This window comes from Sceloporus occidentalis, unplaced genomic scaffold (assembly GCF_023333645.1).
Source record: "Sceloporus occidentalis isolate IW3139 unplaced genomic scaffold, rSceOcc1.0.p SCAF_37, whole genome shotgun sequence".
Taxonomy (NCBI): Eukaryota; Metazoa; Chordata; class Lepidosauria; order Squamata; family Phrynosomatidae; genus Sceloporus; species Sceloporus occidentalis.
The window spans coordinates 4,049,144-4,074,817 of NW_028317017.1; the positions used below are offsets into that span (position 1 = coordinate 4,049,144).

The window sequence follows — 25,674 nt, forward strand, 5'->3', positions numbered from 1 at the left end:
GAAGAATAGCAGCCAAGCATGGTATCTCAGTAAAAGAGCTTGCTTTAGGAAGATCACCCATCATTTTAATGTTTAGTAGTATGTCAACATTTGTGACCTATTTTCAAATTAATGAAATCACCAGTATAGCCGTTAGTACCGGTAGTAAAGTGGACTTTCTATTCAAATAACACTCCAGCAAAATTGACATTGTTATTTGAGGACTCATTTAGATTTAGTGCATGCAAAAACACACATGGTTTATTTTTTCTTTATTTTTAGTTAGAAAATGATGACTTGGTTTCCTCCCCTGCTTCTACTCAAGTAGGCAACATCCTTAAGAACTTTGCCTCTGCATGCCACATAGTATATAGAAAGTACAGGAGTTTATTTCCCACTGAAGTCAATAAATTAAGGAGGAATGAAGTAAAAATGGGAAGTCTTGGTTTCCAGCTCCAATAAAAATTAAATGCAGGAACTGGAAACCATGCAAAATGGATTCCAGTGTGCACGATCACATATTTACTGGACTGTCCCTCTAAATACATATACGTTTTTCTTCTGTCCCACTAAGTATGTAAGTAGCCAGTGTACATTGCAGTTTGATCATTTTTAATATACCAAAGTAAATGCGATAAATATGTGAAAAATCAGTCTGGAAGTTTTTCTCCTATTGTTACATGAACATTAGTTCAGATCAGGTCTTGTGGATGAAAAACTAATCATGATATTTAGAAATTGTCCCTTTACAAACCTGTTTTTAGAAAATGTGGTCCGTCTAAATTTGCTCCTCAGTTTCCTCTACTCTTATATAATGCTTAACATATAAATGAAATAGCCTCCCTACCCTTAAGAGTATCATGTACTGATATTGGCACTAAATAGTGTACACGCCTAGTGAGCATCAATGAAGTAAACCTACTGCAGAACCTAGAAATATGAAATAAAGGGAAAATATTATGCGAGTGATAAAACTGCTGTAGCCATGAGCATGGCATTACAAATTAAGACATATTGAAGATTGTTATGTGAGCACATGTGTGGAAGAAACAATGTAAAGGTGTGGTAAGTTTAGTTCCACACACACTCCACAGAGAAGAAAATGACCCCCCACCACCACCAAATGTAGTTGAAACACAATATATACCATGCCATGCTCTTTATGTGCTTCGACATCTGATTAATACCATCAAGTTTTCATCATGTTTTATGGTGTGTGCTAAAAGGGACACCTTGCATTCATAAGTAACTGACTTCATGTAAGTAGAACCTCAATGGCCTTGCAAGTCTCTGGGGAAGATGACCATTCAATAGGCTTCAGTTTTGTGCTGGTGTCCTGCTTACTCTCAAGCTTTAAAAGACTATTTTGAAAATGATTTATGCTTGAGCATAATCAAGTCTATAGTGTCCATGTGTTAGTTAGCCAAGCCAACTCTACTCTTCTTCCGGGATAAACTCAATAGCATTGACTCTCCATAATGCTATAAGTATAACTAAGATCATTAATCAAAACAATTGCTGTCTGTGGCAAAATTAACATATAAATTAGTTTCCTGTTCTGAAACCCTATCCTTCTTCGTCCGCTTCTCCTGGAACCTGGCCTCCCGTTGAACTCCTACAAAAAGGTAGGGCCTTCAGGCATACCCTCTCCCCCGTTCCTTTAATCGGAATCGCAAGTACGAATCCGCATTAAAAACTGCCGTGGCCCGATTTCCACTTTAAAATCTATTTTCTAATAACCTAACCAATCATAATAATTTACAATTCATTTTGCGAGAGAAGTATTAAGATTTGTAATGCTGTCCTGCGCTTAGATTCGTAGGATGTACAGAAGCCTTTCCTATGCTAGAAAATGTAGCCTTACATGCTCTCAGTAAATGCCAGGAATTATGCCTAAATGGGCACTGAGTGGGTGGCTTGAAGGCAATACTGTAAATTGACTCACTGGATGAATCAGACTGATTGATTAGCAGTCTCCTCTGCTTTTAGGGAGTTATGGCTCCAGTCCTAATAATTATGCTTGAACCTCTTCATTTACTGTTAACCTCTTTGTAGCTAGAATAGACATCTTGTGTAACGAAAGGTAAATCTCTCTCTTGTGATAACTGAATACTCCTCAGCAGCCCCTTCTTGTCTCGCTGTTTCACTACATTGCAGTTCATAGCTAAATAACAGTAGCTTGCTTATCATGCAGTCTCCCGGTTACATCTACCATTACTTTAATTTTGTTTTGTTAACCATCCGAAAACCACCACTCCTAGTATATGCCTAATGGCTCCTTGATGACTCCCAAAGATTCATGAGGTACTAGAAAGATATATATGGTGCTGTAGAGAATAAATATTTGATCATAATTTAACACTATACTGGGACGTATATTCTTTACCAAAATGAAGCAACCCATGCGAACACTTGGCCACATTCCATAAACTTCAAGCAATCAGAGAGCGATTACCATCTAATGCTGTAGCTGGCCTGTGCGCTGTGCCTTTCAGTGTCTGGTGCTTGATTGTGTGTAGTTTTTTTCTTTTTTTTTTGCTGAATCAATCTGCACTTGCAGAATTGGCTAAGCTGCAGCTATTATGGATGTATTCATTAAAAGCATACCAAAATATATTTTATAAACACGTTAGAAGTAGATCGGCGATCGGATGATTTCAAATTTGTTGGGCTTTGTACTATTGTAGAATACTCATAGCCAGTTTGGGGAAAATAATTAGTCCATTGATGGAGATATTGAATGAATGGGCCAATGTGAAGATATTGTCCCCAGCCTCCCGGTTCGCAGAATCCCTTTGATTGCTTCCGGACAGAAGTTTTTTTAAAATGGCCCTTTGTGAGACACACAGCCAAATCTCAGCTGACTTTGACTAGCTGTGTATGGGTTCTCACAAACTTCCTTTGCAGCTGTTTTAGCCTTTAGTACATGCCACAAATGCCCTCTAAGCCAAGGATCACCTATTGATGTTACACAGCAGCCTTTTCTTCTTTTTTATTACACCTAACAGGTATTGTTTTGGTCTTATATTTTGAAAACTCTTTCACTTTGACAACCATTCAACTTACCGGTAAATAAGAATTTTAGATTCTTAAGTAAAACCTAATATGGGTCTGTGGTTTTAAAATTGATACACTCATGCTATAACATTCATATCTTCTGTAATTGCATTTATTCAAACAGTCCTTTCATTGGGGTACCAATATATGACTGGTCGGCCTCAAACAATCCTTCTAACCTCTTAAACATTCGTACCCCTTACCTCTTTTTAGATTTTGAGCTCATTTGAGCGGAGTCCTGCTTTTCTTTTGTGTAGTCCAGGTTGTTGTGTGATACAGTACTTGGTATGTTGTGCTTACTCATTGTACAGCACTGCAGAATATGATTTCATCCCCATTAGACCTCTGTTGTTGTTACTGTGTAGCACTTTCCCTAAGACTTAATACATTTATGCATTTAATAATAAATCATAATGAATATGTCATGTTCACTGCTCACAGACTTCCACTACTTTAATGCTCATATCACATTACTGATGTAATATTATTGATGTAATATATATATATATATATATGTATGACATGAGTGGTGATCGCCTATATAGTTTTCACTATTTCTCTGTCTCTCTTCCCTTCATTACCAATGATGTATTTTGTTTACCAGTTCTTGTTGTTATTGTGTACGTTCTGTGATGTCTTCTAGAGTTGATAATGCAGAAGACCCGGTGTATGAGAGTTTGGAAGAATTCCATGTGTTTGTCTTGGCCCATATCTTAAGAAGACCAATTGTTGTAGTTGCAGATACGATGCTTCGAGACTCAGGGGGAGAAGGTAAGTCTTTCTCATTAAAGAACACAGGGGCGTACCTAGAGTATTTGGCACCTGGGGTGGATCCTGTATGTGCCCCCCCCCCCAACACTTTAAAACTACATAGCTTCTATGGTTATATGCTGGCGCAGACGTTGAAGGTGGTACAGCATTAGTGTTATCATTATATACTGAGGCAGCCATTGACGGTGGTACAGGATAACATCTACCACTATATACTGAGGCAGACATTGACGGTGGTACAGCGTAATCCCTATCCCTATACATTGAGCCAGGCACTGATAATATGGCAGCATAACTCCTATCACTATATACTAACCCAAACATTGATGTGGTGTAGGCCTACCACTTCATGCACCGAAACGAAAATTCTGGACTGAAACCGAAAATCCAGCATTTACCTGTCCGAAACCAAATATGACCCCCACCATAAAAAAAATCTCACACTTTTATTTAAAGTTAGTAACACAGCAAAATAGGACAAAAAATTCAATAACAATATTATATATATAATTGTTAACAGCAATCATACTCCTATCATGCCCAGGCATACCCAGATTCTAGCATGTACTAGCTGACTTGGCATGATAGCAGTGTGATTGCTGTTAGCAATGAGATAATATTTATATATATATATATATATATATATAAATATTATTATTATTATTGTTCACATGTGAACTCGGCACTGGAGGCATAGAATCAGACATACAAATCCTGTATTTGCAGGTATACAATAATAATGTATGGAAACATAGCAAGAGATAAAACTACAGGCATAGATCACAGGTTGCACAACACAAAGCCAGCTCTGGCGTACACACTGCCCACATAGAACCTGACCAGCACCCAGATTACACACATAGGATTTACCATCTTTGTCCCCAAACAGCCCAGCATGAGTCAACTTCGTCCCCAAACAGCCCGGCCTGTGCCATCTTTGTCCCATAAACACCCTGCCTGTGTCATCTTGGTCCCCAAGGCTCAAACATCCTACTTGTGCCATCTTTGCCTTTCCACAAATCAATTTTACATCTATCATACACACAAACACTTTAACAGTCACTCACTAATTCACACTTTCATTCACATAATTAATTCACACAATCATTTATTCTCTCTCTCATTCACACAAATTTACACATTCATTAATGCATTCTCACCACCTCATTAATTATCTCCCTCATTCAGACAATTCATCTCACTCATTCTCACAATTTACCTTTTCCCCATTTTCTACCCCTTCTCACTATCTACCCCCCTCTCCCTCCCTTCTCACTATCTACCCCCCTCTCCCTCCCTTCTCACTATCTACCCCTCCTCTCCCTCCCTTCTCACTATCTACCCCCCCTCTCCCTCCCTTCTCACTATCTACCCCCCTCCTCACCCTCCCTTCTCACTATCTACCCCCCTCCTCACTATGTACCCCCCTCCCTCCCTCCTCACTATATAGCCCCCTCTCTCCCTCCTCACTATCTACCCTCCCTCCTCACTATATACATGTTCGGAGCGTAGTACTAAGCCTTGGCTAAGTCTAGGTTTAAGCACTTGATATCCAAGGCTTAGTGCTACGCTCTAAAGCTTTTTTTTTTTTGTTCCCCCCACAGCGTAAATATTTGCGCTCCTTATCTTGGGTTTAGCGCCCTTATTGGCACAGTTACTTCATAACATGTTATTGTGTCTGGAAACTGGCCACAGACCAGACAACATGCTAATTAGATACCTAAGCATTAAAAGGGATATTATACCCCTCATCACTATCTACCCCCCCTCCCCACTATCTACCACCCCCCCTCTCCCCCCTTGTAGTTAAAGGTTTTTGTACTTACCTTCCTGCTCTGCCGCTGCTTGCTGCTCTGCCGCTGCTTCCTGCTCTGCCACTGCGCTGCTTCACTGCTGAGCGCCGAAATATTTCGGCGCTCAGCTTGACATGCCCGCACCATGGTGGAGTTAGAGGCCTCGCGAAGGAGACTGAGGGGCGCCGAGCGGTTGCTAGATGCCCCTCTCTCTCCGTGTAAAAAAAAAAAAAAAAAAAGTGACGAGGCTGCCGGGGATCCGGGACATGTGGTCACCCTAGCCCGTGGCACCCCCGGCGGACCGCCCCCCGCTAGGTACGCTACTGAAAGAACAGTTTCAGATGAAGTACTATTGAGGATTTCATCTGACATAAGGGATTCTAATTTATTTGTAACATGAAAGCATGGTTGTACCTAGAATGTTGGGTAATACTACCTAAACTTTCTATGGATGTCTGTGAATAAGCTTATATAAAAAAGAAATAAACTGTCCCTGTGATGTCTGCATAGGGGAAGACAAAAAGCTTTTTTTTTTATTATAGAAACTTATAGTTCATTTTGTCTTGCATTTGGATTCAATACTTTGAGAGCTAGCATGTTATTTAATGCTCTTTCAGTCAAGCTGGGGTTTTGGTTATGAGAATAGAGTGGCTTTTGGTGTGAATAAAAGATTTCCCCACCTTGTTTAGTCACTTAAATGTTTGGTTTTCCAAAAGATATTGATTGATATGAACGTCCACAGATTTCCCTTGGGAGTACTGATCAATCAGTATTTCTCCAAATAGTGGGTGGAACTCGAGTAGACACATTGTCAGTCTTAATATCAGTATCTTTGTTGTAAAGGTGCTTTTCCTCTCAAGTGTAACAGTAATTAAGCTCTCTGTTATGGCAAGCAAATAAACCTTGGGAGATCACAGACCACTAGGATATGACATCATACCCTGGCACTTGGCAACAAAGTTGACGGCCTTGGAGAGGGTGCTGTCCTGAGTCAGTCCTAGAGCAGCACCCAAGGTAAATACGCCAGGGCAAAATATATCCCGATTAACTAGGATTGCCATTCAATTGCTGCATTTAATTATAAAAGTTTTAACTTCAGCACCTTTTAATATTTTGACTATTAACTTCCATTTAATGCAGTTGAGTACTTGTAGGTCAACTAAAATCATTTTACTGATAATCCAGTGTGTATTGCAACCATGTCAGAGTAATAATCGGTGTGTTATAATATAAATTTAATTGATTGATGGAGATCTTCAGATGTCATTCAGTAAATAAAGATTTCTATAGTAAGAAAACCAGGGTGAGATATATCTAATAGACTTGTGCACGGCACGCAAAATTTTTGTTTTTTATGTGCCACATTCATTTTCTGGCAATGAACCATGTATGTATGTAAACATGTGTCTTTGGGTATGTTAGTGAAAGGTAAGGTTTTGCCTCCGTTAAAAAAGTAAAAAAAAAAAAGCCGTAAAATAAATGGGGGGGAAATATCTGCTGCAGTCTCTGATGTACCGTACACTACAGCTTCTCCAATCCATTCTACAACAGTACATTTTCCACACTAAAATAAACTAGGGCTGCAACTAACGATTATTTTCATAATCGATTAGTTGGCCGATTATTTTTTCGATTAATCGGATAAAAAAATATACATTGTTAATTTATTTAAAATAATTTAATAAAGTAACGTAGGATGTTAAAAACAAACAGTAGAATAAAAAAACTTTGATAAAAATGCATTTCTTGTTTTTATTTCCCAGCCTGCACCCCCCCAGTTATGCACATTTGAGCCCAGGCTTGCCATGCCACACTGCCTCCCAGACATGCCACACTGCCCTCCCCACATATGCCTTATATACCCTATACGCCTTATACTCCCTGATATGTCACTCCGTCCTACCCAGGTTTGCCGTATACCTCCCTGATATGCCATAGTGCCCTCATAGATTTGCAGACTCGTTCACAGACACAATACTTTTATAAATAAATACACGGTTAATCTTCACTACCCCCGGGATTTAGATTCCCCTCAGTTTGCCCCCCTTTACCTCTAACTGCACCTTAAGTTAACCATATTAAATTAATTAAGTTAACCCTGAGTCCTCAGCATTAAATTAAAGAAGACCCCATCAACCACAACTGCCCCTAAATTAACCCTAAAGACCCCCATCAACCACAACTGCCGCTAAATTAACCCTAAAGCCCCCTTAACTATAACTGCCACTAAATTAACCCTAAACACCCCATCAACCACAACTGCCCCTAAATTAACCCTAAACACCCCATCAACCACAATTAACCCTAAACACCCCACTAACTATAACTACCCCTAAATTAACCCTAAACACCTCACTAACTATAACTGCCCCTAAATTAACCCTAAACACCCTATTAACTATAACTTCCCCTAACTTTGAGCAGCCCAAATATAAATTTTATACTCAGATGAGTTCTTGAGCCATGTGGACGCTATAGGAAATGGGCGGGGCCCATCGGCACTTTGGCCCTGCCCCTTCTTTCTCCCTGTCCCTCCTTGCAGCCAATCGGCAGTGACTGCAGGGAGGGACTGGAAGAAGGAAGTGGGCGGGCCAATCGGCAGTGACTGCAGGGAGGAACTGTAAGTAGGAGCTGCTGCTGTGAGTCACACTTAAACGGATTATAAAACGAGGGGTATTTTTCAGAGTATTTGCTCATTTTAAAAATCGATTCAACTAATCGATAATGAAATTCGTTGGCAACGATTTTCATTATCTATTTTATCGATTAGTTGTTGCAGCCCTAAAATAAACTATTAATTAACTTGCAGGATGGTAGGTGTATAATGAGCATTAATCTCAGCATCTGCTAAGCTAATTGTCGCTGCCTCTCACTCCAACTCCCATCACTCTGTTACTGCTGCTACTGACAAGTTAAAATGGCGTCAGTTCATACATATATCTAATGCTTGTCTTCTCCCCTTGTAAATGCCGATGTGCCGGAGTGAAAGTAATGGAGAACTCCCACAGGTTGTTGGACCTATCAATCACAGCCATTACAATCAATGAGATTAACCTCTTTTGGATACTTCTACCTACTTATATGTACTGTCCTATTTTACCTCATGAAAGAGTGCCAAAACAGCTAAACGTGGCTTTTGCCATTAGTTTTTGGTTTTGTCACTGAACCTCCTCATTATCAAAGATTTGTACGAACGCATGAAACAGGCAAATTTTGTTAAAAATAATGTTTTGTAAAAATCCGAATGCATATCTAAGAATCCTATAGCGAAACTGGTCTTATTGTTTTCAGATACCAAGGGTGTAGCAGGTAATGGCCAGTAATATTCTTCTGTTAAAGATTGTTATTTTGTAACAATGCTGTCATACATTTGACATTTTTGTAACAATAGTTACTTATTACATTCTTGTTGCTAATAATAATAATGATAACCTTTTTTTATTATTATTTTTGCAGCGTTTGCACCTATCCCATTTGGAGGAATATACTTACCTCTTGAAGTCCCACCTAACAGATGTCATTGTTCACCTCTGGTCCTAGCCTATGATCAAGCTCATTTCTCTGCACTTGTGTCCATGGAGCAAAAAGATCAACAACGTGAACAAGGTAGGCAAAATGCCTTGTGCGTTTGCAGAAATATGTTAAAAATAAAAAAGTTTTAAAGCTTTAATAAATTAAAGCTTTGTGAAAAGTTTATTTAGACAGTCATAGAAAAGGGATCTCTTTAATGTGGCGGACATGGCCTATGTTTTGTGTGATTATTGATGCAAACCATGTTTGCTTTACTGCCCTTGTTTGAGTGAGACTCCAATTTATGAAAAACCACCTCTCGGCATCATGGATTAATCTACAGCCTGGAATATGGGATTAGATGCAGACTTCAATTTTGACTTCTAATCTGCATCTAATAAGAATTCATTTTTGAATTGTGTTTTCAGAGAGGTTGATTTTTATAAAGGAAAACAGAATAAGTAAAAAAAAATAATAATTCAGCAATACTATTGGTTTTTTTTTAAAAGTAACACTGATGGGATAGAACAAAGTTACCATTCATTCCTTTGAATTAATTGAGAGGGAATTCATAGACAATTTCTACGTAAGAGACATGGTACCTATAACCATTTGCGAGAAGCAAGCTGTGGTATTCAGATAATTAAAACAATGGGGTATAAGAAATGAACTGGTATGGAGCTTTAAATGTGCCAGTGAAATGTGTCCGCTGATTGGGCCATTCAGTTGTTTGCTGTGGCAATCACTTGCACTTGTATCACGTTAGTTCATAACCCCCAACATGTGCTCTCCGGTCCTCTGTTGTAAAGTGCTTCACAGAGAGGGCATGACACTGCTGTTGGTCCGTTAAAGTGGGTGGATTACTGCAACAGAACATAGGCTGGATTTCCATTTATAGAACAGCATCTAGAAAATGATCCGACCATCTTAAAAAAAAAAACCAAAAAAAAAACCAGCTAGTTAGTTTCAATAACTTGCTGTTTTATCCACCGTGATGATTTTAACCTCAAATGAACTGTTCTTGAAAGTAAATGCAAGAATGCATAGCAAAGTTATAGTTTCACTAAGCAGCCTTGACATAGTTGTTGCCAGCATTTATGCATACATTTTTCTAAAATATATATATATATATATATGTGATGAGTGAGAAGTGTGGCCCTAAAATGTTTGTATTTAGGACCCAGCGTGTTACAGTTTCTGCCTTGTATAGTGGGAAAGTACAGCCCCAGAGAGAGTATAGTATAATATTTGGTATGTTTTCTTCTCTGTATTTGGGTTGCTGGGATGGAGTATCCGGAAGATGAGGGTGGGCTGCTTCTCCATCCCACCAACAGGCTGTATAATCAGGTACCTGATAAATTGATAGGGTCCACCTGTGGCCTATTTGTGAGGACACTGTCAGAATGCCTTTTAGACAATTGTATTTATTTAAGTTGGTAAGAAGAAAAGCTATCTAAGGGCAGTTAACAAAACCACAGTGGGTAGTATTTGTTTTTGTGTATTTGTATATTTTTGCCCTCTCTACCCTAGAAGATGTTATATCAAAATCCCAGGCATCACTTCAGTCTTAGTGTAGTGGTGGTTTCTTACTATATATATATATATATATATATCTCAGCCCTTTCCCCAAGATTCACATGTTGAATGGCTCCTAGACTTAAAGGCACCTGGAGCCTTAGGTATTTACCCAACTGCTTTGCTTGTTGTAAAGGGATATTGTGTATAAAAAAGTTTCTTACTATTATAATATTATATTGGAATTTTGTGTCACGTTGTGTTGGATCTGAAGCAATAAATATATAATTAGGGAGCCAATATTCTATAAAAACATCATGATTATGTATGTCTGGGAACCTTCCAAGGGCGGAGATTGCTAGGGGTCTAACCCCGATTGTGGGAGACTGTATGAAACATACAAGTTGGGGAGGCAGGCCACAATTAGATTGTAAGCTCGTTTGAACAGGGCCCTCCTAACCTGTTGTATCTGTAAGTCAAATTGTTATGTTACATACTACTACTTGTGTCCTGTCCACGCATTGTACAGCCCTACAGAATTTGATGGCGCTATATAAAACATAATAATAATAATAATGCAGAATAGAACAGTGTTTTATTATTGGGAGAAAGACAACTACTCAATAATAATCACTGTGGATTCTAGGCACATAAATATTTCACTGTTTTAGGCAGAATTTACAGCATTTATGTATGTTGCTCTTTGCACTATATTGCTACAATGTTCTTTAGTGTTAATCTTTTGTGTGTTACTACCGCTGTGACTAAAAGGCTACAGATGTAATATCCCATTTTAATTGATAAATGTTACATTTTATTAAGCGGTCCACCGCCCATTATATTCTTCTGGTTGCCTTTGTTCAGTTCAAACTTAGCTCTTTATAGTAAAAGGCTGTGGCAGTGCTAGAGATTTTATTGCTGTGATCCTGTAATCATTCTCACCATTGGCTAGTTTCTAAGACTGCTAGTATCTAATTACTTGGGGATGTCGTTTTGAAACCCTTTGAGGGTTGATTTACAAGTTTCAGCGAGGCTGAAAATCTGATGAACTTGGCTTCCTGAAAGCTCTTACTGAGTTCTATGTTTTCATGATTTTAATGGTCGCTGAGCTCAGGAGTTCTAGCATATATAACAGCTAAAGGAGAATTTCAGTGTTACTTCTGTTGAACTTGCATAAACTCAAGGTCATGAATGACATCAACTGAGGCTTTACTTGCTGAGTTGTGTTGCACTCTTTGGCTCTGCTCTTAACAACCTTTATATAAATAAATATTAAGAGGTGTTTAACAAGAGGAAGAGCAGATCTAGACTGATATTATGAACACGTTTAATTTTTACCCCAGCTTCAATCTTTGAGAAGTAGTGTGGATAAATAATATTGTAGCGTAAAATGGCAGATTCTGTAGCACTGTTACAATCCGTGGAATAATTTAAAATCCCAAGCAATAACAGACTAGTACAAAAGGAGAAGAGGGCCCTGTTCTTGCAAGCTTACAATCTAGTCGGTAGTTGATGGGGAAATGAAACAAGAGGAGAGGACTGCTTGGATGGGAATCAAATTAAATAAAGGCTCCAGGCACTCAAGAGTTCCAGCTCAGGCAGATTTATTAAAGGAAGACAGCAACAATGTTTCGACCTCACAATGAGGTCTTTATCAAGTTGCTGTCTATCTTTTAATAAATCTGCCTGAGCTGGAACCCTTGAGTGCCTGGAGACTTTATTTTTTTTTATCTACTGGGGAGCTGAGCCTTCTTGGCACAGTTAAGCACCTGAGTTCCTTTGGTGTGTGTGCAGATTCCTCATTCTGGTGGCTGCTTGGATGTGGATGACATATTGTGGGAATCTTGTGTCACCAGAGTTGTACTAAGTTGAAGGACTTGTGGAACTAATTGAATTGAATCCATTTTTAGTTTAAATGGGGTCCGAGGTTGCAAGTGGCCATGCTAGTTAGCACCGTGTAAAAGGCAGAGTTGGTCTTTTTAAATCCTTACCAAGTACCCTGAAGTGAAATGTATTATCTCCAGGTGAATGTGATGTGTAATAGGAACAGTAAAATGAAGACTCATAGTTAATATTAAGAGTAACACCTTACATTAAGATGAGAGAGCACCTTGGAATGTTCTTAACGATCTCTTGGCAAAAGAATTGTGTTTGTCTGATGCGGTCACTAATCATGCAGGGCTCGGGAGATGCTTCAGAATGGAGTATTCTTGTGTAAAAAGGATATCCGTAACAGCTTTCAGATCAGCTGTGATAGGAGCATGGGGACTGAGATCTGGGGATACATTTACTATTAAATTAGAACAGAAGAGGTCTGGTGTCAGAATTGGTCCCACATGCTATTGCACAGAAGCTGCTCGAAAACACCAGAAACATAAATGGCATGTGGCATTCCCTTCGCATACAGTGTGCACATCTGCCAGTTTGGATGCTCCATTTCTTTGGAGATATAATCATTTAAGCTCTTTCTGTTTGCTGAAACCATATAGTTCATTTGACACACAAAGGCTGAGAGCAGTTGCAAGTACATCCATGTGTTCATACCTATTATCTTTTTAAATGGTCACAGAGAGACACTTTAGTTTTAGCTTGGGTAGTTAATGAGTTTTACTGAGACATTTTAATGACTTTGTGACCTAATAATAAGTGATTATATAACTATCATATATTTTATACAATTCCATTTCTATAAACGTTTTATGTTTATACACAAACTAATTGACCTATAGTGCTGCAGCACACTCACACCCAACAAATGTTCTAAGCTCTTAGAAGGAGGAAGGTCGCTGACCTGTGGTTACTGAATCTGGTTCACAGCTAGAGGTGGTTGAGCCAGACATGAAGGTAGTGGCAGATGAGTCTGCTTTGATCACGCATGGGCCAAGACACACGCTCATAAGGACACAAGTCCCCTAAAATGGAAAAGGAGGCAGCATTTTAAACTGGCTTCAACTCACAATCGCCTCTTCCTGACAAACTGCTCCACTGTCTGAGGCCCGACCAGCTCTGTTCATGGCTGACACTACAATATAAAGTGCTTGGTCTCCAATGTATCGGAATGCTACATTTCTATAATATACTTAAAACCAAAAATGAAAATATATCAAATAATTAGATCCATTATGTCTGTCAAAAAGTCTAGAACCTCCTGACCTAGTGGGCAAAAATCACTCTTCATACCATCTTGTTACAGTGTGCGTGCCGTAAATGATACAGGCAGTGTGCTTTTCCTTTCTATCTTCAGTGGCATAGGTTGAGAGAGACTGTTTCTAGGCAGGGCATCAGACTCGCTGCATCATTGAAAAAGCTACGCACATTCAATACAAATATACTCGTGGGTATTTGTACTAACCGTGTGCATTTTGGTAGTTTTACAACATAAAATAGTATGACATTATGTACTTAAGTTTTCATATCTTGCCCCTGACACAAAATTCACCTCAAGTAAGCTACCGATAAAAAGCTGATCTGCTGAAAAAAACAACAATATATATATTTTGCATAAGTAAACTAAACTAAAAAAATGCAGGTAGTAACAGTTGTCATCTTTCTGCCTAAAGATTACATTTTGTCACTGATTTTTTCAGGTTGTCTGCTATTCTCCTTTATGCTTTTGAAAATCTCTCTCCACCGGTGCTAACCGGGAAACCGATAATTCTGTACCTGCTTATCTACTGCTGGCCCCTTTTTTCTTTCATTTGTCAGGCTTTGTTTCTAGATAAGAAAATCTCTATTTCTCTCATAGTATGTTACCACTGTAATGTTTGAGCAGATGCTTATAATGCGACTCTATGTGTAACACAAACCTACCTCTGTCCGTCCCCCCCCCGGTCTCTAACTTAAATATGTTGGGGTTCCTGTCTCCTGCAATGTCAAAACTATTGGTTAACCTCATTGAGGGTCTGTTCTTTTACTTGTGTCTGTCTGTGATCTACGGCCTTCTACGTTAACATTGCAATCATCTATACCTGAGAGCTTGCATTCTTTTATGCTTAGCGACCCAAAGATGGACCTGCTCTAGTTTGCTTTGATTGTCTAACTCTTGAGAAAAACTCTTCTTATTTTTAATAGCTTGTGAATAAGATATAAGCTGTCATACATTTTTAATTTTCCAAACTTCACCAAAGGTTCTCACACGCCTTTGTTCTTGAATCTGTCAGTTATGACACTCGAATAATTATAAATTAACAAGATGTCATACCTTGTTTTGAAATGGCCTTGAGCACCCTTTAAAAATGAAGTAATGACGTTAAAAAAAATTACATATGTATTAAATTCTGGCTGCACTGTGTGCTTCAAAAGCATTTTGTGATTATTTAAAGGAAGTTTTAATTTATAAGTAAATATAAGTTTGAAAAGTAGACAAATAGGAGGCAGGACTAGGTTGGAGAAAAGTGTCAATGCCTCTCTTCAGCACAGGTGTGCATGAGGCTGAGCACCAGGGCATGACTTTGTGTTATTTATGTGTATATGTGTGTGTGTATGTATGCATGTATTGTATGTTTAATATATGCGTAATATAAGTATTATTTGCTATTACCTTTTATTTATTAAGTGCCAGCAAATTATCTGCTGTACAAGTTAAATGGGGTGGTTAACACATACTGTACATAACAAATATACATTGACACATACCGACACAAAGTAAAAGAATGTCGGGCTTTTGAGGCCCACGCTTGTGAACTTACAATCAAAAGATTTTATATATACTGGTTTCAGGCTCTGTGCACGATCGGTGGTGTTTCCAAAAATGTGACCCACTTTGAGACTAGTAGGAAGATCTTGTTTCGCTGGTACTATGTACCCACCACGCTGGCGTCCATATTCCCGACGGTTTCTCCATTGTGCTGGCATCAATGTGGTGCCCGGGGTTCGATGATCTGATGGGACTGTCCCATCCTGAGTAGCTACTGGAAGGACGTTTTTGATCTCGGTGCTCACCTTCTCTCCTGCCAGGCCCCTAGGTCGATTGAACTGGCGCTCCTGGACATGTTTCCGGATGACCTCTCTGGCCCTCGTCGGAAACTGCTGGCGCATGTTCTTATTGCTACGAAAATTTGTATCGCCAAGAAATGGAAGTCTGTATCTCCCCCCTCTATTCTCTTACTACGACTTGCCAATATGAGAGGGCGGCTCATTTTGCCGATAACACACCGCATATTTTTGAGGAGACTTGGGAAGGCTGGCTTACGTTCTATCAAAATCAATTTGGTCATACTCCTTCGGGCTTCATATTGGGTTCACTCCGTACGCCATGGTTTCTCAAGGCTACTGCGGCTTCATAGTTCAGATGTATCGACGGTTGGTTGCGGCCTAGTTCTTGGTATCCTATCCTCGTCCCCCCCCTCCTCGTCTCTCCCTTGATGTGTTTTTCCCTTATGTGCGTCCTTTGTTTTTTTCTCTGTTGTATGTGGTGTTTTTCGTATCTCTGCGCCTGCCATTATATGATGTTTATTCTTTTTCTTCTCACATGTCACATGTCATTTTACGAGGAGGTATTTTGAATGTTTGGGAACCTCGGTTCCGTGTATTTCGGTTCTCATTGCCATTGTTATACTTCCGATCTATGTACCTTTGCTGATTTTGTCTTGGCGTGGTCTATTGTAAACCCAATAAACTTTAAGTGTTAAAAAAAAAAGATTTTATATATACACCCCAGAGTGTTACCTGAAAATTGCCACCTTAAGGGGATGCCAGAGTCTTTGTATATACTTCTAATATATACAGATATGACTGTTATCATGCAACAGTCCAAATTCTATCATTGAACATTTTTCTAATTAACGTCGGTACTATCACTTTCAAATATTATCATTAAAAATGGATCTCGTTCTGAAATGTTGTGTACAGGATTTCAGTGTCTTTCATCAGTAGCTAATTTTAATGGATGGGAAAGCAGGGAGACAGCTGCATCTTCCTGATTACAGTAATCACATCTCTGGTAGTTTTTTTTTCTTAAATGCAAAGATGAAAAAGAAAATAAACCGTTTCTTTTTTCCCCTGCTATGTTGGGTGGTTTGTGAATGATTATGGGATGGAATACTTGATGTTTATCGTTGGTTTTGAAATGTGCCTAAACTGGTGAACATTACAGATATTAAGTTTTCACTCATCAATAAGGTCAATGACACATTATTCAAAGATCAGATATTTTGTGTGATAGAATAATACATGTTTATCCATTTTTTTATGTATTTTCTAAATGTTTATTTTTATTGATTCTGACAGGCTGTTCATCTTTTCTGTAGTTGTTTCAAAGTAGAACCCAAGTTACTTCTCAGATTTTTGTTGGAAACAAAAGAGGAAAATGGTAAAAACATTAATCCACAGATGTAAAAAATGCGCCCTTAGTAACAGTCCATTACCTGGGGATTCTGGTTGTTGAATTATAATGTAGTTGTAATTCTGTATTTATTACATTAAGTTAGGCTTCGTTTTCGCCTGATATATAGCCATTAGCTGTACATCATTAGGTGGCCGCAGGCCACAAAGTGCCAGTGTTGCTTTGGTATTCGCACTCCAACCCTGGCCTGGAAAATTGTAGGTCAACATTTTTTTCTATTATAATGAAATCAAATAATAATTCAAACATTCAACTTTTATGTGCTATAGTTAAAAAGAAAACCAAAGCCTGGCACATTGGACCTGTATGTTTAATGGCCCTAGCTTACAATTATTTCAAAGACATATCTGAAATAGAGTATGATCATTCACATTGTTCTTGGTTGTTTCCACCATGTGTCTATTTTATAGGATTGACATTTCAACAAATGTATTGAAATGCAAGATCTACTCTCTGATTCAGTAACAAATCTTGAAAAACAGTGTAGGTCATCCGGCTGACGTTGGTTCAGTTATTGGCCTTTCACATTAACATCAATACATACAGCAATATAATCATTTGGTTTACTTGCACAAGTGGGTAATCTCGAGTGCATTGTTATGGGAAACTCTTAGCAGAGCCAGTTCAAACCCTTGGCGTAATCCTGACAGCCATATTTAGTCTTGGTCTTAATGGTGAAACAAACTTGTAACCCATGTTAGAGAACCCAATAGTTTTGCAGCAATGGTTTGAAGCAGACCTTCTCCAATATGAACATGTAACTTTTAAAACTTAAAATCCACACTGACATTTGATATAACATTATATAATGGCAAATGAATACAATTTCACAACAGGTTGTGTACAGGTTTATAGTTTAAGCTTTGCAGTGTTAATTAAATCCGACGTAATCAAGTGCTCAAACCTGTTTGCAAATCAAAGCTAATCAAAGGCGCATACATTGTAGAATATTTTAAATAATGTTCTTTAAAAGTCTGAGAGGCAGTGTTTTCTTGGAGCGCACTGGCATTTGAGTTGGAAGGTGTAGTAGGTGACACCTGTCACCAATGAAAACCATCACCATCATCTGGATTTGGGCTGTAAGAGCTCTGTCACTTCATTCACTGGTTTGCTATTAGCCTGCCTATTAGAGACGCAGCTTTTTTTGAAATCATTCATTTGAAAGTGTGTTGGGTTTTTTTGCGTGTTATGGTGTTGGCTGTAGCACGATATTCTCAATTACAATGACCCTGGAACACCTCCAGTTCCTTGGCTTCTAATTCTGTGTCATATTAAAGTATCCCATCTGATATGTGTGTGTGACCCTAAAGGGACAAGTCAAATATTAACACAAATTTAAATCGTATGTGCATGAATGACATCCATGTTAATACAGCATTGGCGTATCTTTGCTTGGTAAATGGGTATGACTTGTCTGACTTCCTAACCAATGAAACCTAGACAGTGAGTCCTAACTCCATAATGTTGAGGCTGATATGTTAAATATACAGTCCTGATACCTTTAACATGTTGTATAGGGGCTGTATGTAATACAATTAGCATAAACACTTTTATTTTAGTGTTTTTTGTTCGTTAAATATAGTAGTAAAAATTCTACGGATGTGTTTTTTAGAAAAGAACAAGGGTAATAGTTGGTAAACCTTAGTAGTGATTTTTTTTTTTTATTATGTACACCATGAAATCAGATAAAGTGAGGGTCCTCACATTGGATCCTTGTGAGTTGACATTTCTGCTAGCTAATTGGCTCAAACAGTAAGTACACAAAGAAAATCCAAATGTTTTCTTTTTAAAAGCAGTCGTAGCTTTAGCCATAGGTACTGAAAAAGCCATAAACAGAACGGAACAGTGCGTAATATTTTATGGGCTTACTATGCAGTGAGCAGCTTACCTTATGCGTGTTAAAAGATTTGCTAACATCTGCACAGCATGCATTTTGTGAACCTGTGAATGCTGTTTTATTAATCATAATAAATACACCAGCTGAAGGTCTCCTGTACCAGATTTATGGACTATATATTTACAGCTGTTACTTACTAATCAAAAATGTGCAATGACTGCACCACGTTTTGTTGTTTTTTTTAATAAAAAAAACAAACCGCTTGTCAATGTATGTTTCATGCAAAGCTCGATCTGCCCATGATTATTTTTCTTGGTCTGTGTGCATTTGCGAGCAGCTGTTCCTCTGATGCTCCAGTTACAGTCTAAGCACAGCAGCATCAGCTGCTTGAGACATACCTAGAGATATCCTATCTGCCAGTACTTTTTCTATAAATGGGTACAAGGCGTTCACAATGCGATTTTCCTTCTCGCTATGTGAGAAGTTCCATTTCGTAGTACAGCAGATCTCACCAAATGCTATGTCAAAGCAGATAAGATGTTTGACATAATTTCTGGGTCATTCAGGCCGAAGTGAAAACTACTAATCCAAACTTTTCATATTGAATGTGTTTTTAACACCATAGCTACATTTTCCATGGAATGCTCCAATAAGTAGGAACATTCATTTCTTGCTCTAGTCCTATGACCATTTTTAAAACTTTCCCCCAGAATTCCTGTATATAAATAATCCCCATTACTGCACAATGAAGCGAATAAGTAATATTAGCGAGTATAAATCATAGCTTAAAAGTAATTAGTAAATGAAGGCTTTTGACACTAAATGGGCAAATGCCCATTGTGCAGCTTTGATCAGTTGATTTAATTTAGTTTATCAGCTTTTTGATAATAAGATCCTGCCCCAGCTTTGTACACGGTCTAAGAGGGCACTTTGGTTTCAAAGGGTGCAGATTAAAGCAAGGGCATTTATGTGTCCGTAACCTATTGCTAGCTATTTACAGTTCGGTCCGAAATTTTTGGGCACCGACACAAGTTTTATTTCGGCTACTTACAAAAATAAATTCAAGCTACAGTTGACAAGAATATGTGCAGTCTCTCAGATTTAATTTGAGGGTATTTACATCCAAATTGGATGAAGATTTTAGGAATTACAGCTCTTTAATGTCGTTTTCAAAGGACCAGAAGTAATTGGACAATTGACTCAAAGGCTGTTTCACTAAAAGGTGTGGGCTACTCCTTTGTCATTTCTTAATCAATTAAACAGGTAAAAGGTCTGGAGTTGATTCAAGGTGGGGTATTAGCATGTGTAAATTGTTGCTGTGAACCCACAACATGCGGTCAATGGAAGTGAAACAGGCCATCCTTAGGCTGCACAAAAAGAAAAAAACCCATCAGAGAGATAGCGGGAACATTAGGGGTGGCCAAAACAACAAATTGGTATGTTCTAAGAAAAAAGAACCCACTGGTGAGCTCTCCAACACAAAAGGCCTGGAAGTCCACAGAAGACAAACAGTGGTTGATGATCGTAGGATCCTTTCCATGGTAAAGAAAAACTCCTTCACAACATCCAGCCAAGCGAAGAACACTCTTCAGGAGGTGTAGGCATATCATTATCCAAGTCTACTATAAAGAGAAGACTTCATGACAGCAAATACATAAAGTTCATCACAAGGTGCAAACCATTCATAAGCTTCAGGAATAGAAAGGCCAGATTAGTCTTTGGCAAAAAAACCTAAAAAAAAATAAATAGCCAGCCCAGTTCTGGAACAAATTCTTTGGACAGATTAATCTAACATCAACCTTATCAGAACGACGGGAAGGAAAATGTATGGCGAAGGCTTGGAACGGCTCATGATCCAAAGCATACCACAACGTCTGGAAAACACAATGGAGGCAGTGTGGGCATGCGTGGCTTGTAGCGGCACTGGGTCACTAGTGCTTATTGATGATGTGACAGAAGCAGTCGGATGAATTCTGAATAGGGATATATTATCTGCTCAGATTCAGCCTAGTTCAGCTAAGTTGATAGGAAGGGGCTTCACTTTACGGATGGACAATGACCCAACACATACTGTGAAAATTACCCAGGAGTTTTTTAAGGCAAAGAAATTGAATATTCTGCATTGGCCAATCTCAACCCGATCGAGCGTGCATGCTGAAGACAAAACCTTAAGGGCAGAAAGAACAACTGAAGACAGCTTCAGCAATGGCCTGGCAAAGCATCACAAAGGAGGAAACCCAGTGTTTGATGTCCATGCATTCCAGACTTCAAGTCATTGCCTGCAAAGGACTCTGGACAAAGTATTAAAAATGAACATTTTATTTATGGTTGTGTTCATGTATCCAATTACATTTCAGCCCCTGAAATAAGGGGGCTGTGTATGAAAATGGTTGCAATATTTTTGTTTAACGCCTTGCATTAAAGCTGAAAGTTTGCACTTCAATTGCATCTTGGTTGGTTCATTTTAAATCCATTGTGGTGGTGTACACACCCAAAATTATGAAAATCGTGTCAGTGTCCAAATATTTCCGGACCCAACTATGTAATTGTGAAAATTATTTATGCATTTTATTTACATGTTTTCTTCAGTTCCTACGTATATTATAGTGTCTGTTAGGGCTCTAGAACAATCTGATACACTTTTTATATATAAAAATAAGGGATTTTGGTGCAGTCACTTATTCTTGTAAAGGAAAATATAAACTCCAATGTGATCAATAATAAACTAGGAGGCAAGCCCATAGCATTAATTAGTTTATGGCAATATTCATCTATGCACCTGGGGAATACCACTGAGAACTTTCATTTCCCTCTTGCGTCAGCATCCAGAATGTGGTCATTAAAGAAGAGAAATCCCTATAGGAACATTTGTTATGCATGGAGATAATAGAACCACTGAGATGTTGTGCTACAGTGCCATCTTGTGGTGTAAACCTAACCCTACAGTCCCCACAGACTCACTCTTTATGTGATTCATGCACCTTGAAAGGAAACAACGAATCTATTAGTTCTAGTAAACATATACATGGAAATTATGTTTAACCCCTTCAGGACCGGGTTTTTTTGTTTTTGTTTAGTTTTTTTACCATGTTTGCACTAAATCAACTCTGATTGCCCACTAACTCATTTAGTGCACCCCCGCACATTACATATTGTTTAAGTAGGGCTTTCTTTTGAAATAATAATAACTGTTGCGATGTTGGGGCATTTGTTTTGGATGACGTACCTGGTACATCATGGAACCGCTTGTACCATGTCAACATGAAGTACCAGGTATGTCTTTGGTCGCGAAGGGGTTAAATATGCAGCTATTCTTTGTATTTAAATGTGAATTGTTTAGTTTTGCTCTTTTCTAAATTGTTGCACAACATTTGATAATCTCAATGTTTAATTCCTCGATGTTTGTTTTTATTGTATTTTTGTAATAATGTTATTTTTTTCTTCTCCACAGCTGTTATTCCTCTAACAGATTCTGAACATAGGCTTCTACCTTTGCACTTTGCTGTGGATCCTGGCAAGGATTGGGAATGGGGTAAAGATGACAACGATAACATCAAGTTGGCCAGGTAGTCTCTGCACATACGGGTGGCAAATTTAATGGAATCAATCAATTGAACATTTGCATCCTACCTATACTGCTACATGCAGACATCTTAATGTGTTTTACAGATAAATGCTTTGTGAATATGTATGCGTGCGTATACATTTTAATGGTATGTTAATAGACTAATATGTCACTGCTTGCCTTCTGTGATATCCTCTATACATTATCTCTGCCTTAACATTACGTGTTCCTGTTACAGTCTGATCCTGTCTCTGGAGGCTAAGCTGAACCTTTTGCACAGCTACATGAATGTAACTTGGATACGGATACCCTCGGAAACACGGGTAAATCCCTGCAGCCTGAAGAAGGCATTGTGGTTATTCAGTATCAAGGGCTGCAAACAGGCCAACGTAGGTTTTTTTTGTTTGTTTCTTTGGGGTATTCCAGCCTGAGCACGGGTATCTCATTTAAAAAAAAAAAAATTAAATGCCGAGTACTGGCCTGTTTGCACCCCTTGAGTTGTGCACTCCTGCTTCTGATATAAAACGCAGGTATATTAAAACATATCTTAAAAATCTGTTTCAATTCATCACTTTTATTTTGTCGTGTAAAACATCATATAAGTGGTACATGTGTACACTTTGTGCTTTAATAGGAAGGCTTGAGTGAATAATTTCTTCCCAAACTGACCTTAGTTAAAGAGATTGGGAAACTTGTTGCAGATTATTTTTCTACTGTTTGATGCAGATCTGTACATAATACTTTAAATCTAAGACCACAGCTGCGGTGCTTTCTTTATATAAAAGAATTTGCAAAAGTAAAATGGGTAGAGTGATATTATTGGTTTAATTTTAGATATAGTATGCACACCACTAAGGGCCTGATCTTATGTCTTATTTAGGCTCCTCTGGCCCAACCAGAATCTCCAACTGCTTCTGCAGGAGAAGACGTACAGTCATTGGCAGACTCCATGGACTCCGACAGAGACTCCGTTTGTAGTAATTCCAATGTCAACAATGGTAAAAACGGGAAAGAAAAGGAAAAACAAAGGAAGGAAAAGGAAAAGAACAGAACAGATTCTGTGGCAAATAAGCTTGGTAGTCTCAGTAAAACACTGGGTATAAAGCTTAAGAAGAACATGGGGGGTCTTGGAGGTCTTGTTCATGGAAAAATTAGTAGAGCTAATTCAAGCAATGGGAAAAGTGGGGACTCGGCTGAAAAAGGGAAAAAGTCTAAGTCTCGTAAAGGAAGCAAAGAGGACTCTGGGCAGTCTGCCAGCACATCCCCTTCTGAGAAGACAACTCCATCACCCACAGACAAAGTTAGTATATCTCCCATTGAGAAACTAGCCAACAGATCACTTTCAGATAATAAGTCAGACTCCTGGAAATATAGCACAGATGTTAAACTCAGCCTTAATATTTTAAGAGCTGCCATGCAAGGGGAGCGTAAGTTCATCTTTGCGGGACTCCTTCTCACTAGTCACCGGCATCAGTTTCATGAGGAGATGATTGGTTTTTACTTGACCAGTGCCCAGGAACGTTTCAATGCTGAACAGGAGCAAAAGAGGAAAGAGGTGGAAAAGAAGGCTGTTATAAATGGGTCATCCTGTAGGAAGCTGGATCAGGATGGGCTTGTGAAGGAGAAACTGGAATCCTCTCCTCAGGAAAGGGCATCACCAATCTTGCCTCAAAGCCATACAACACAGTTAGTTCTAAAATTGAAGGATCGGTCAAGTCCAGTCCCCTCATCTTACCCCTCCCCCAGCAATGGTGCTAAGAAAAGTGGTCCTACACCAGTGTCTGCTCACTACAGCCATACACCTCCCGTCCAAAGGCAAAGTGTTATCCATTTACATGATGTCAATTCCAAGCCGTCGGGCTTCCAAGATGACCCTTATAAGCCTGTAGTTGGCTCCTTAAAAACTTGTGCAACGTATCCCCAACAGAATCGCTCATTGTCTTCACAAAGCTATAGTCCCGCTCGGTTACCGGGCATACGCACGGTGAACACGGTTGAATCTCTTACATATGACAAAGCCTCAGAGCATAAATCTCAGACATATACAAACGGTTTCCACTCTAGTGATATCAGAGACTGCTTGGAATATGCTGATGAGGAATCTTCTCAAACATGGTTGAACAATGACAAAAACAGTAGGGGTAGAAGCATAGTCTGCCCTATGTATTCACTTCACCAGAGCAGATGTAAGAAGGAGAATTGCTCCTTTTATGGGCGACCTGAGACTGAAAACTACTGCTCTTACTGCTATAAAGAGGAGTTAAAGCGCAGAGAAAGGGAAAGCAAGGTGCACAGGCATTGAATGGTATAAAGGTCCTTACCACTTAGATCTACCATTTTCTACATTCAAAAGTTCAATACTAAACTCACTTTAATTGCAATGGAACAAAATAGCCAAAATACAAGACACAACACCTCCACTTGGCTTCTGTAAAGATCAAACATTTGAAGGTCGACAGTAATGGAAAGGGATATAAAGCCTCTCTTAGTCTTTCTCTGGTCCTCTTCATATATCAAGCCGAAAGGTTGTTTATGTTGTAGTCAGTGTTGTGTGTGGTCATTAATAACTAAGGTGCCTGACTTTTTGCTATCACTCAGGTAAGTTGAAAGGAACATTGATTTTTTTCTTAATATCTGGTCTTGGTTTTGTACAGCCAAAACTCCTGGTAGTTTTAAAGTGCTTTGGCTATCATGATTATTAGTTTCATAAAAAAAGAAAAAAAAACACATTTATACATTTTACAGAAAATGTGTTTTGTAATTCTGTATTACATTGTAGACACTATGGTGAACAGAGATGATAAAATGATCTTGGGCAAAGTATTAATGTCTGGGTTTTGTTTTTTCAATACCTTTTTTGAATCTCCATTGACCTGAGCGATCTGTGTGTCATTAGAGAGTATATTGAATCGCTAGCGTAACATGTCTCCTAACTAGAGGTATTGGGGTAAATCGGTGGCTGTTTTCATTTAGTTTGAAACACTATTACCACCAGGAGTAAATAGACAACTAATAACAAAAGGGAAAGGGAAGCAGAAATAAATAGGGGTTGATTGGCCAAAACTATTTGGTAGAAGTATAGGTTGAGGATAGGGTTTGAAGAAAAAAAACAAAAACAAGAGAATTTGAGTGGATGTGGTGTATTTGGATCTAAAAGAGTGCCAGTTTGTCAATTTATGGTGTATTGAAATAGATTATCATTTGGCAACGTGTCCTGCAAGCACTTGTATTCTAGTTTCATTGCTGACGTGCTGAGGTTCATGTATGTCTGACTTCTTTACAGTATCGGTTTTTTCTCCATTGG

The 25,674-nt window shown here is 38.6% G+C and overlaps 1 protein-coding gene across 1 annotated transcript in view; it reads left to right on the plus strand.

Moving 5' to 3' along the window:
* LOC149297753 (OTU domain-containing protein 7A-like) overlaps positions 1 to 24,672 on the plus strand; it is a 48,488-nt gene extending 23,816 nt beyond the window's left edge. Inside the window, exons 7-11 of the mRNA XM_089488288.1 lie at positions 3,680 to 3,807; positions 9,057 to 9,206; positions 22,257 to 22,371; positions 22,609 to 22,693; positions 23,251 to 24,672. Coding sequence (XP_089344414.1) covers positions 3,680 to 3,807; positions 9,057 to 9,206; positions 22,257 to 22,371; positions 22,609 to 22,693; positions 23,251 to 24,672 — 1,900 coding nt within the window. The remainder of the gene's footprint in view (positions 1 to 3,679; positions 3,808 to 9,056; positions 9,207 to 22,256; positions 22,372 to 22,608; positions 22,694 to 23,250) is intronic.
* The last annotated feature ends 1,002 nt before the right edge of the window (positions 24,673 to 25,674 follow it).